A 14112-nucleotide genomic window follows, 5' to 3' on the forward strand; every position below is an offset into this window, starting at 1 on the left:
AGCCACCAGCAAAGTGGCTGGAGTGAGTAGTTCAGTGTGAAGGGGTGTGAGCAGCTCGAGGGAGTGCCAGTACCAAATGAATGCATCTGAGGACCAGCAGCCCATGGTTTTGACCTTGTCAGAATGGACCCCAGCCAGGAGCAGCTCAGTGGTGTCACTGATGCAGAAGGTGTGGCCCGCCGCCTTCCAGATTGTGTTACACCACGCCAGCAGTTTATGCTTTGTAATGCAGCACCAGCTGCCTGCCACCGTCCTGTAGAAAAACAGTGGAAGGCAATCCAGTGGCGCGTTCAGAGCCAAATGGTGATTCAGGGCTGCCACAGGAACAGACACCCTGCGCTGGCAGCAGATAAAGACAAATTTGCCCCAGGATTTTGCAACCTTTGTGAAGGGCAGGAAGAGTTTCCACGACCAGTTTGTATTGATTGGAGCAGCCAGGTGCGAGGCTAGAGCGACGTGCTCTGCTGGAAAGTTGGCCTTCCAAAGGGACAAAATCCCCCCCAGGTAGCACTGCATGTAGAACGCGGAAGTAGCAGTGGCCAGCACCACCATGTCAAAGTGGGAGAAGGGGAGAGGTTGATGCCAAGACCCCAAGCATGTCCTGGGTAATGGACAGGCACAGCAAGTGACAAGAGGAGGATGGGGTGAGATTCTCAATCCCATTAAGCACAAAGTTGAGGTGCACAGAGCCAAACCATGGCCAATTGTTGTAAGTGTGCCAGGCTTTCAGAGCCAAGATGTAACCACACATTGTGGAGCCCGCCAGTTGGCCTGCCCGGGAGGCCAAGAATGTGCAAAGGAAGTGCTCAGATGCGGGCAAGATGGCCAAGTAGGGGAGGTGTTTCACCCAACAGAAGTTCGGGAACGTGTTGACTGCACCCTGGTATTTAAGCAGTGTGGAATCAGCCCAGGCATGATCCAGGGCCCAGACCAGCTTGTTTTAAGCAGTGCAGGAAAGCTGGAGAGCCAGGGCCGCCATAGTAGAAATGCAAGATAGAGATGGAGATGGTCAGACAGCAGAGAAAAATGGAACACCAAAGGGCCTGCATTTATAAGCTACAGCTACAGTGACAGGCATACAAATTGCTTCAAGTAGAATGGAATGGATGGAGTGAAACCAAAACAATGAAGAGCTGGTGTGACACTCCAAGAAGGTCTGTCAGCCAGGTTCTCCGCCGACAGCAACCACTCCACCGACAGCCAAATGCCTGAGGAACACATAGCGAAAATGATGTGCCGCAGAACAAAGTTCTGGGTGGTATTGTGAGATCAGCCTGCCTTCAGCCCACTCACAACTCCCTGATTTTCCAAACAAAAGAGAATGTGGCAGTTGTGATAGCTGGCCAAAACAAGTGAGCAGAGACTGAGGTTAATCGCCATCATCTCAGCCCAGCTGATGTCCCTCCCCTCCATCTTCCAACCAGGCAGGAAAGACCAAGCAAGCCACTGGTTGTTTACCATAAGACCTATACTGAAAGAAGTGGAGGCTTCAACAAAGACACACAGAGGAAGGGGAGGAGGAGGTACCAAGATGCAGACACCACACCAATTGAGGGAGAGTTGTTGATGCCATGGCCAACCAACGTCATCCAAGACTGCAGACGGGGGGCAATGATGAGCAAACCGGTTGGAGCCAAATTTGGCACGGAACCAGTAGAGGAAAGGGAGGCATGCCCAGCCGTCAGAGAGGACTAAAGTGCAATGATTAAGGCAGCCAATGACACCCTTGCACTCCTTCAGGGAGAAGAGAGCACTGGAAACCCAGGGCGCGAGACAAGCAAGATATTTTAATTTTTTGGAAGCCAGAATCGAGACCAATTTCTCAGGAAGGTCCCAGGTGAACCCAAGGTACATGAAGTTGAAAGCAAAATGAATGTGTTTGGAGGGGGCCAAGGCCAACCGAACACCTGCGCAACTGCAAAGATAAGGAATTCATTGTAATGGTAGGTTTAAGGGCCACATGCAGATGAAGAGATGGGATAACACCAGAAAGAGAAATTGTTGGCCCACTTGAGGACATTGTCCACACTGCAGACCTGTAGATGATAACAATGGCATTGCCTGGGCACCCAAAAAGCCCGCTGGAGCTGGTGCACCCAAAACAGCCACAATAATCAATATAGAAACAAGAAGAGCCATCAACGTCCAAGCACACGCACACATACAGTTGATCCTCGGAAGCAATGAGGGAACAGCAATGAACCACCACCACATCATTCATCAAGACCTGAGTCCCGGGTGGTGCGTTGGCAACAAGGAGCCAGCAGTCAGAGAAAGTGTCTCAGTCGCACTCAAAAAGGGAGGAGTCAATGCAGGAATTAACAGAGGGATTGGCAGGATCATTACAAGAGAATTAATGGTCTTGAACAAGGCAAAACTTGGAGGGACCAGGTTTGGGAATGACACTGAGAGGGCCAGTGCAAAAGGGCCTGATGAGAGACTCTAGCTGGTCGCACGTAAATGGACCGGAACAGTGCCCCGCACTGAGCTTGGAATTTATGTACTCGAGGAGAAAATTGATATGGTCGAGGAAAGAGGCATGATTGTCTGGACTGAAAGAATGAACAAGGGGGAGCTCACTGATGCCAAGGTGCCAGCTATCCCAAAGGCCAAAGGGAATATCTGCAAAATTGTTGAGGATATCAGCCTCATCAAGGGCCACCACCTACTCCTGCCAGAGGAGGGGGGTAACCACCCTGAGCATGCCCCGCTCAAGGGTAAGCCTGCACTGAGTGACCTGAGCCACAGTAAACACAGACGTGGAGGTATTTGTAGGATTAGCGAGTGCACCCCACAGCGCCATTGAAGGTGAAACAAACTGACTTGTTTGAAGCTGTCTTCCACTTGCCATCATCTCGGAGGGTGAGGAACAGGGTAGACTTGGAACCACAAGAACAGCTGGAGCAGCTGGTGGACTTGCAGAAGATGCAGCATTGAGTGCCCGAGGCAGCAAGAGCGGCCCGGGTAGAGCCACCGTTGTCAAATGGCTTCACCACTTTGCCCACCTGAAAGGACTGGCTGGAGGACGACCCCCCCTTCCAAGGAAGAAGAAGTAGGCGCAGAGTGCAACACAGTAGAAACAGCCAACAAGAAGGCCTGAGCCTGCTTGAATGCCTTGATGTGCCAAGTGTGGACAATGTTGTTTCAGATGCTGTCCTGCCAGACCCCGGGAGTGAACAACTCCTGGGCAGCAAAGGCCTTGCGGAGATGGATGTTGTAGTTGCGGAACATTGGCCAGTGAGCAGCACTCAAGAAATCACAATGCTTGTGGATCATCCGCCCGTGCTTCTCTCAGGAGTCAACAATAGCATTGACCACCTTGTGAGGACCCTGCAGGTACTGACACATGAGATGAGTGAGGCGAGGGGACAATTCAAGCCACTGATCCTAAATCAGGGAGACCTCCCCATCCACATCCCAGGAGATCAGCATCAGCATCAGCACGACAGTGTCCAAGATCTTGACCCGGTGCTCCACTGACTGTGAGCCCCAGAGACCCCGCAGGGCATCATTGGTGAGCATGGTGAGGAGAACGTGAGACACCATACCCACCCTGATTGTTGTAATGACTTTCAGCGGGTAGGGAAGGGAAGGGAGCTGCCCGTCAGCTAGCCCAGAAAGGCGAGAAGTAAGCAAACCATGCCCATCAAGGAGGACGAGGCTGTGGCCAATACCTCCACCTCACCAGTGCCTGGCATGGCAATGCAGGAACCTGGAGAAAGAAGGCCTGGAAGGCAGCAACTGGTCAGTGCAGGAACAGGAACAGCACAAGTGGGGGAGTGGGGGTGGCTGTACACAGAGGTGCACACCCACAAAGAGTGACAAGCAGGGAGTGGAACGTGGCCCCAGCTGAGGCTGGGCACCCTCAACCGAGACCCTCCCCAGCACACAATGGATGGGGCAGGGGCAGGAACAGGGAACTTACTGCAAACAAGAGCAGGAGCAGGGGGCATGTCAAAGCTGGAAGGGATGGTCAGGCCCCAGGCCTGCCAGGCAGAGATGATCGCCTGGCAAGATGACAGGTCCAGTTCCGCAAGAACTGCTGTCCAGTCTTCAGTGGGAGGCAGCACCTGAGTGCCCGTGTCAGAAGTGCCAGACACATCCAGAGTGGGGGGGCAGAGGAGAGGCAGGACCTGGTGTGAGCAACCCTTAACTAGGGGAGTCACTGCACACACGAACAGGAAGAGATGGTAATGAGAAAGACTAACCCTAACCCTAGATGGGGCTTGGGCAGAAGTAGATGCCTCGACAAGAGGACTTGAGACTTAGGTTTGCGAATAGAGCTAAGGGGAAATCCCAAAAGAACTCTCTTGGAGTTCTGGGTCATTGATTGCAGTCTTATATACTACTGGACAGCTGCGCACAGACCATGTAACTAAAGGTAGGGCTCCTGCCTAATTAGGAATACAAGTACTTAGTAATACAAGCACACCATATTGTGTGATCCTTGCGTCATATGATGTCATGGTCCAGACCCATCACGTGCTTGGTCATGTGCCTGCTTATGTAATAGATAGGGCCAAAGCCTGGCCATGTCAAAAACGAATGCGATAAATAATGCGTTGTTTGTCTGAGTTAGGTTTAGCAAGAGGTGTTTTTGACACCTGGTATGGGTAGAGGAACCCAGGGGGGCAGAGCACCAGGGGAGCAGGCTGGAAGGTGAACAATGAGCTGGGGGGCCAAAGGTGCCACCGGCACCGGCACCGGGGCCACCTCCTTCACTTTGCCCTTGGAGCACTTAACCAGGGGCTGCTCACATTCCGAATCCATAGAAATGTGGCACCGGGTGGCACCCTCATGCTCCACCGAGCCCCAGGGGTTGGCAGAACCATTGGAATCCAGGGGAGAGAGGTCAACTGCAGAAGGAGCACAACAAGGAGGTAGTGCAAGATATCCACTAACCAAGAGAAGAGCGAGCAAGTTTTGAAGAGGTGAACACGGAAAACAAGTGAGGTGGAAGACACAGAACAAAAGGTGGTGCCACCTTGCTCTTTGTGTGTCTGGCCTGAAAAGGAGTGCCGGAGTCACGTGCCTTTGACTTTTCCAGCCCTTCCGGGTACCACCACTTCATTCCAATTCCAATGATAGTTATTTACACACAGCCAAGTTAACACAAGTCTATCCAGGAAATATTGAGTCACCAGCAAGTATCCAACCATTCATGAGTCATAACTTGTCTTGTCCCACTCTTCAGCTTTTCAATCAGATGCAAAAGCACATGATTTTTCTGCAGAATTTTTTTTTCTTTGACTGGCAAACACTGGAAGATAGTAAGTAAGATCACCCACCCAAGATTTCTCACAGGGCTAAATTAGACCTGGCAAGCCCATGCCACCAATGTTGCCAATAAACTGTCCCAGTCAAAGACACAGGACATTACACTCTGCTGCTAATCATAATCACTCCACAAAATGTACTGCTACTGTAGAGCTAGCTGGTCTCCAAGTTTGTTGTAGTGGCTATTACTTTATTGAGATGGTGCTGGTCTAATTGATATATTTAGACCATTATTACAGCCCATGAAACAGGGTACTGCATTCACCCAAACAAGCACAGTGGCCTGTGATGTACTTGCAATTGACACAGGTACAGGGGCACGTAATAACCATTGCTTGGCCTGTGGCATCTTAGCCACATTTTTCTGAGGAGCACCTGTGTTTGCTGCCACATAATGTTAGTTATATAATTATGTAATTTAAAGAAAAACATCCACTCACATATCAGACTATGTGAACAATTTTTTGAATGTGTAAGGTAGACATTGTATCAATGTTCATGGCATGAGTTTTGTTGCCACTATTTATGTGGCTGTTGAGGTCATTGTTTGTGATGCCATTCGCATCATGCTCCCTGACAACTCATCTATTGTCTCCATCCTTGTCTTCATTATTTTAAATTGGATATGCCTGGGTGTACTTGCATGTGAAAACCATGGGCTGCAAATCTTTGACGGTGTTGCATGCAGTTAATTCTAAGCTGGCCCTCCTATTAAATTCTGGCACCTTTCCTGATTCATGCAATGAATCAACATCTGGAAAACAAAAAAGGCCTTTTGTTTATGCTTCCATACCTTGATCCCCAACCAGTTCCTGAGAGCATCTGAAGCATCCAATATCTGTCACCTGCATCTTTGAAATTCTCAATATCATAGTCCCATTCCTTGCTGCTGAGCAGACAACCCATGGCATTGTCATATTCCATAATCTCTCTGACAATCCACAGTAACTACATCTTTATGTGTCAATGAGCATCTGTTTTGCCACATCCAACATTTTCTTTGGCAATACCACTTTTATACATAAACTCTATGTGAAGCTGGGTTAATTATTGAGCAACTGCTCATTTCCATGGCCATTGAGTTGCTTACCATTGAGGAACACTTAGTGTTCTGCTGCAATTACTTCAGCTTCTATGTTTCCACAGAGTATATATATCATCAGTCTCCATTATTGCAACTCCGTTGATGCATGATGCACTAACCCAACCAACATTCACTATGCTTTTGAGTGTGTCAACTCAGTTTTGCTTGGTACATTCTATTTTAAGTCACTCATGGTTATATGCATTCAACACATCTTGTGCACAGATTAAGAGGTACCAGTTAGTGCTCCTTGACACTGTACTGGAGCCAAGGGATGAATAAGCACCAAATACTCTTGCAGTGGTCATTGCCAAGGTCTGTCATCCAGACAAAAAGGTCAGACAGGGGTGCAGGAGTGTAAAATGTAACAGACAAGGTATGACACAAACACAACAAAGGAAAGCATGCAGCATGGTTCAAACTTACACAATATGTCTGTTTATGTAATCTGGCTGATGCAGCCAAATGTACAGGTAGGAAGCAGGCTTAACCAATCAGAGGACCCAGATGCACATGCCTGACCAGTCCTTGCTGGGCAACATCTCATCTCACTTCCCAGTTTTCCTACCCTACTATATTGCATCACCTCATCCATACTGTTACAGCCTGCAAAGGTATTTTATTTGACTTTCATCTCAATATTCAATCCCTGTCTATATCCCACTAATATCCCATGCCAGGTTGTTCTACCCCCTCCATAGGCTCCCACCTTCCTTCAATACTTTAGCATTTGGCTCAACCTCATGTTAGAAAGAACTTGTAAACAGTTTGAGAGCTTTATCTAATTTTGACAACAACTGAGGCTTGACACATTTCTAGTCATTGATAGTTTTGGACATGATGCTGGCAGAGAAGGATTGCCCCTGCACCCACCTCTCATTCAATCTTTTTGGCTCCACCCATATTCTCATTTGGTCCAGATTTTGTAGCACTGCCTTTGGCTTAAATTTTATCCAGCTTTGAGGATCTGTCTAGTGTGGGTAGTAAGAGGTGGTGGCAGCTGGTTGATGACTCCATCTGGTGGCATAACAAAACTTGTTATTGGATGACAATGACAATAACAACACTGCAGCACATCTATTGGCTGGATCCACATCCAGTTCAGTACTATTGGTTTTCACCATCACCCCCAGCATGTATTTCAGCATGCTCCAGTCAGTCTATGTAGAAGTTCCTCTCATCCAGAAGGCAAAACTGCAAGCAACTCCCCAGACATCAGACAGTCCAGTAACTTTGAAGAAGGTCCATCCAAAATATGCTTGCTACCTTGGTCTGAAGTCCAAGGACCAAATCTCACTGTCTGTATGGTACAACCTGGACTCAGACAACACATCCAAGGTTGTTGAGTACTGGTCACAGTATAGACTGTGGCTTCAGGAACACCTGGTACATTGGCCTGTCAGACTGAATGTATTCTGTTTGCCACTTTGTTGTCAAGGAGCCATGCTTGTACTTGAAGCTAAAGCCTGGACCAGGGAGCACCAAAAGGGAGAAGTTGAGGAGCAAGTTTCAACAAATCTGGGCTTTGAATTAGGTGCATTGGAATTGACATCTTCGGACTGCTCCTCAGCAGATATCTCAACAGGTGTGGAATTGCTATGGCAATCATTGCACTTTTGCTTTTGCAACAATTGTCCACAAATTTGGCTGGTCAGCGTTTCTTGATGAGTACAGCGCACAGGGTAATCATATTGATTGTAGCAGAAGTAACACTGAGGGTGACAGATGTATGACTTTGTAGCTGGTTAGATGAGTAGGGCTGCTATGATAGTTTGTGGATCTTTGGGAAGCTCCACGGCCTGACCTTGGTTGCCATCTTCTGATCCCTTTGACAGCTTCACAACCAAACCAAGCATGGATAAGAAGAAGGAGCAACGTGATAGAGACATGTGACAGAGTAAATGCAGAACTGTGACTAGAACATAACATGCAAGTTTCACAGGATGGAATAGCTGGAAAGTACTGAAATAATGCTCTACTGATCCATCAATCAATATATCCAAACAAACAGCATTACAAAGGGCATACCTGTGGAGATTTCTATCCTACAGAATTTTTTGTTAAGGTGATTACAATGCTTGACCCAGACCTGGTGCTTCAAAGAGTTCAATATGTCTAACTCCTTTGTCAAAGTGATTTAAAGGACTTGGGCTCACAATTTGACATTTACTTCTTCGTGGCTGAGGTCATTCTTGGCAATAAGGAGAGACTGAAAAACCCATTCTTCGTAACTCAAAACCAAGAAGTTTTCCTCGCTCTTGGGACAAAGTGTGAATGGTCCAGTGTTAAATTTGAAAACAACAACTGAATCTGAGATTTGGATATCAGGGATGGTTTGGGACAACAAAAGCAAATGGATGAAAACAAGGTTGTTCTTATTCGTACTGGACAATCGCTTGCGCTTGTGGTCAAGCCGTTGCCAAAGCTTATTCAAGATCTGTAAAAGGGTGGAGTTTGGTGAAGTTGTTGTTCTGGAATCTTGTGTTTCTGGATTCTGGCCATGAAGTGCGTTCAAAGCTGGGGAAGGCAGTACCAAATTGGAGTGCCTTATATCTGTAGATTGATCATGCAGAGAATTAGATGTAACATCAAAGGAGGTGTGTACTTCTGTGCCTGCAGTTGTGCAGATGTTGTCTAGAGTCCAATGGTCCTCATACTCCTTTTTCCCAACATACTTCCCAGTGACCGTCCAACCATCAGGGTCAATGTCAACTAGATTTTTGCATTTCTTGCATTGGCAAAGGCGTAGGATTTGTAGAATGATAGGTTGAGAAAGTGCTGGAAGTCTGCAGCCTAAATCTGGGGGCATTGTGTCCTGGCGTACGTTGAGGTGCAGGTGTACCTTCAACAGTAATAACAAATGTACTGAGGGATGTTTCTGGAGTGCAGCAAGTGCGGAGCCTGCAACATCCATTTGCAAAGCCTCAAGCAAGTCCAAGTTGAGCTTGCCCGGGCCGCCTCAGGCCCAGGCCTCAAGCAAGATGTTCACATACCATGTGGCCACGGCTGTCAGTGCTTCAGCCAAGGTGTAATTGGCAACCATCCAAAAATCAAACTTTTCCTTGCTCAACTTGCGCGTTTTTTCACCCCATGCAGACTCGTTGCAAGGCAGCAATCTCAACAATTCAGGTCAGGCATACAATTCAACAACTAACTACTAGTGATATATGTCATGTGCTACCCGCTTCCTTGTAGAAACTCAGCCAAGTGATGAAATTCTACGTAGAATGCATGATTCATTTTTTTGCATGCAGGAACTCCGGGATGTCAATGACTGTTTGAATTCCAGGAGTTGAGGTTGGTAGAGGTGATCTGCAAGTGTAGTAAGATGGTGGGAATCAAATACCAGCAGAGGTATAAGCATATGTATCAACATACCCCAACAGCAAGCCAACCTAAGCCAACTCAACTATAGATAATACCTTTGAACCAGCAATCAGGCCATGACCATCATCTGGATGTTTAGGCTCCACGGGTGAAGAGGGAGGGGTATGGACTCCGCCAGCAAGGCCGCCAAGCACAGCAGAAGTGTTCATTGCAGCAAAGAGACACAAGCCCCCAGGGAAGGCTTTCCTGCCATTCAGCAGTCATGAGGGTCCTCTTTTCCCTTGCTATTACCACAACCCTGGTCCCTATCTTTCAGCTTTGATGCCATCATCATTTGAGAGATTCACTGTTTGTGTTTCAGTGATACGCTCCATATTGCATTTGAAAGAATGAAAGGTTTGATTATGGAATGTTGCAAGCGAATCTTCCCAATCATCTGGAAGGTACGCGCTGATGAATAGCCACTTGCTTCAGTTTCAAAACAATTTCTCTTTGACTCAAAAGCAGCATATGTGGTGTATGGAGGTCAGAGGAACTTGTGCCTACCAAGCTCAGGTATCACTGTCGGGGTATGTGGCATCAGGAGAATGAGGTATGCTAATGGCACCAGAGTATACAGCCATATACTAGGGTGAGGGTTAAGTGATTATGTCTTGGTTTCAAGAACTCACTATTCATGATGAGATCATGAAATCTTCCAAAGAATGCTTCCCGCGCCCCTTCAGAACATCAACAAAAGCCTAGTTACGCAGTGTTTGAACATGCTTGAGTCTTTGATTGTAGCTATTGAAGTCAGGTTTTTCCCCATGCATAGTTATTTCTTCGCCTGCTGGCAGGAAGGAGTCATACACAACCACATAGCGGGCTGGCAATGGATCAGGCCAGTGAAGAAAGAACGCTGCTGGCAGGAATGTAAACTATCATTGTTTTGATGAAAGGAACCTAGCAACCTAAAATTCAATCTCAGCTGTTGAGACTGATTCGACCAGAATCAAGATGTACGAAGTTGAGTTAACTGAACAAATCAAGTAGTGTAATTACGCTGGTCAACCGGTGGTGAGTGTTTCTGTCCGTTACACTAGCTTTACCAATTCTTGGTGACTGACTACAGTCTTGGGTTGGCAGAGACAAGATTCAGAATTCATTACTAAATACGATGTAGAGCACTACAGAGAACATCGTGAGGTAGAAACCTCAGTCCTGAATTTGAACAGTCCTGATACTGTACCTTCCATCACTATGTCTTGCTGCAGGATAGTGTTGTTGCCAAGGTATATCCACATATCTTACCTTACTTTTTGAAACTGATGGACTAACTTGCTATGTTGTGAGCTCTTGACCCCAATGAAGTGCTGAGCCTGTGTTCAAAAGTGTTGCAGTTCCCCTTCAACCACCCTCATGCTACAAGTTGAGCAGCCCTGGGGATACTTTAGTCCATCAGTTCGTTAGTGAGAGTCTAAGTCACATATATATCTCTGCAATGCAAGCATTCAATGGTTAACACTTCTCTCCAAACTAAACATGAGAATACCCACAATGAATTTCTTTTCCTTTCATTTTTTGTGTGCAAGTGTCTAGGAACATTTCACACAAAGCTCATTGTCCCACTTGCAGGGCAAAGAGATATTGTAATTGCAGGTTTCCAGAACACATACAAAAGACATCCCGCCAAGCTGCAAGCTTGACATTATTGACCTAGGCAGTGGATTAGCAGGAATTTGCAACATTGTGGTCCAAATGTGTCAAAGTAATGTTCAGTAATTTGCAGAAATGAACTAGTACTGTTGTGCACATGAATTTGACATATCCAGCTACACAATCAGCCTACATTAATGACAGGTATCATGACAAACCCTACTAAAACTATCGTGCGCATGCGTAAACATCATTCTGGAAGAAACCTGAAGCAGCAGAGGTTAGATATTATAGAAAGGGGGAAAGCAGCTGTGTGCTTATGGAGGCACAGCGTAGCTGATCAGATAAATGACATAAAACACTCGGAAAAAGAAATACTTCTGACTTGCTAATATGGAGCAGGGCAAGGAATTCTGACAAATGAAATTGGTTTAACTTCGCCATGCTGGTAATTTTTTCCTCAGTGCGGATGTCCAACCATTCCAAACAACCTTTGAGATACTGGAAGTCTTGAGTATCCTCAGCTTGAGGCATGAGGAGACGTTCAAGAGGGTCAATGGAGGATGACATCGGTATGCCAGAGCCAGAACTGGAACTGGCAATAGGAATATTCCCAGTGGGGGCAGGCAGAGCCGCTTGATTGTGGGCTTGTCCGTTAATATGCATGGCAGTGGGTAGATCAACAAATTTCCTAGCTAGGGTCTGCAAACAGTGGGGAGTGGAAGTCAGCAATGAAATGCCAGGGCAAAAACGGGGGCTGACGGCAGAAACCAGATCCACAGGTGAGTTACATTTTTCATCAGCTGTATATCAACATGTAACTCTAGTTTTTGGATGTGTTTGACATTTATTCCATTTTGAGTAAGTTACCTGTACCTATTGCTCTGTAAGTATACCTTTAGCAATGTTTTTGTATAACAACTACCATCAGGGCTGTCAAGATCATCTGCAAGGGTATGCCAAACCTCAAGGCCAAAATGAAGCAAATGAAGATAGTCAACATCCTTGTCTTCAAGACATAGCTAAGCAGAGAAAATCTGTATTTGAAAGGCCTTGAGAGAGAGCCTGAGGAGGAGATGATTCAGATGGAGTATTGAAAAAACTTATGAGCTTTTGAGATAGGCAGGACATTTTTTGCAGTATTTTGCATGGACAACACTTTGTTGATCATCCCAGTGCATATTTAAACCATCTTCAAGGTTTGATTGGAAATGTTCCATTTGGTGGGTCTGTGCTAGCAACTTGCACAAGAAAATCACAATGGGGACCTGCAGCATGTCAATCTATTTCTACCCAGAGGCAAAAACATGGTCACACCATTTTGTTTTTGAATATTTGTGATCTGGACATGATTGTGTGCTCTTGTTTTGTGTCACCCTTTCCTACCTGCCAGTGTCTGCCAACAGGGAGTGTCCCTTTGACTATATGACAACTATGTTGTGGCATGTCATTAAGACTAAAATCACAACAACTACAACTACTACTGTATATGAGTATCATCTGCCCAGACCTCTCCCTTCAACTTGCACAACAACAGTTAGCCTCCACATAATTCACTCAAAATTACCATCCCAGTTATGAGTACTCCCTCAGTTTCATCTTACAATGATTGTCTGAATCCATACTCTCAACAATTCTCTTGCCTCTAGGTGCAGCCCAGTAAGTACTCATCCCTGTGGGTCACAACAATGCTGTTTACTGACACTCATTTTAGTGCTCAGCAACCCATCTAAATAATATGCACTCCATTGTGCAGAGAGTACACAAATAGAGGGTGCATATACACACCCAAATGCTATCTACATCCATGTCAATGTCTGCCATTCAGACAACACTCCTCTGTGCCTGCCCTGGACAGAGAAGTTTTATATTGTTTATGCTGGGCTGCAGACAAGTATTTTTAGACATAGGATGTACTCACATAACCTCAATTGCTGAAATGAATTAACTATTTGTTGCCATAGGCCTCAGGCTGATGCTCACATCAAACATGTTTCCAAAGTGAGGCACAAAAGCTCTATTAAGCGCAGTGTGCATATAAAATAGAAAAAATGCTTGTAATCTATATACAAGGTGTCAGCTACTATGACACAAAGTAAAACCTACTTGCTTGTAGACCAGGACTCTGTCCAAATTTGTGCTGTCCAATGAGACATCACAAATCCAGTGCTGCTATTATCCAACTCTATCACATCAACAGTAGAAGAGATATCATCAAAGCTTGAAACATAGTCATCATCTGGGTTGGCCAGCAGCCTGTCAACCAGACAAGGGGAGTTGTTGATCTGTATGAACAACCTGGTATCAGACAACCCAGAATGATGGTCCCATGCTGTACCAAACATAAGTCACAATCACAGTAGATGGCACTCCAGGAAACCTACTTTGGTTGCCACATTTCACATCACTCAAATCCAATCCAATCCCCTTCACCCTCACACCAACTCCAAGTCTTTGGAAGACCCAGCTTCCTCAGCTTCTAAGTTGAGCAGATCCTCATTGTTCTACAATGAAGTAGCAATTGGCTCCCCCAGCTCACTTGCGCACTGGGGTCCTGTGATGTTTTCTTGCACTATGGGTGAAGGGAGGGAGGGATGAGTGGACTCCACCACATGGCCAGACATCAGACACAAGCCATTTGATGTTGTCTGCTGGAACCCCAGAAGAGTGTTAAAAATGCAGATGTTTATAATAATAAAAAGACAGAATCAGGTCAGTGCTGTTAATTAGAGATGCAAAAGCAAATACAGTTACAAATTTAAAAGCCTCATTGTTGAGATGCAGGAGAG

At 46.2% G+C, this 14112-nt stretch overlaps 2 protein-coding genes across 2 annotated transcripts; one reads left to right on the top strand and one right to left on the bottom strand.

The window, feature by feature from the left end:
* Positions 1-2353: 2353 nt before the first annotated feature.
* On the bottom strand, positions 2354-2545 carry CONPUDRAFT_62312 (uncharacterized protein; the record flags this gene model as incomplete). The annotated part of the gene is made up of 1 exon (XM_007774172.1): positions 2354-2545. A coding segment is annotated over one exon (192 nt), but the record flags the coding sequence as incomplete, so codon positions are not given.
* Positions 2546-2560: 15 nt separating this feature from the next.
* On the top strand, positions 2561-13056 carry CONPUDRAFT_157406 (uncharacterized protein; the record flags this gene model as incomplete). Its single annotated transcript, XM_007774388.1, has 6 exons — positions 2561-2717; positions 3494-3514; positions 3577-3628; positions 3689-3744; positions 12973-12982; positions 13038-13056. 6 exons carry the CDS (start codon positions 2561-2563, stop codon positions 13054-13056), a joined length of 315 nt encoding a protein of 104 aa, XP_007772578.1.
* Positions 13057-14112: the final 1056 nt, after the last annotated feature.

This window comes from Coniophora puteana (genome assembly GCF_000271625.1).
Source record: "Coniophora puteana RWD-64-598 SS2 unplaced genomic scaffold CONPUscaffold_12, whole genome shotgun sequence".
Lineage (NCBI taxonomy): Eukaryota > Fungi > Basidiomycota > Agaricomycetes > Boletales > Coniophoraceae > Coniophora > Coniophora puteana.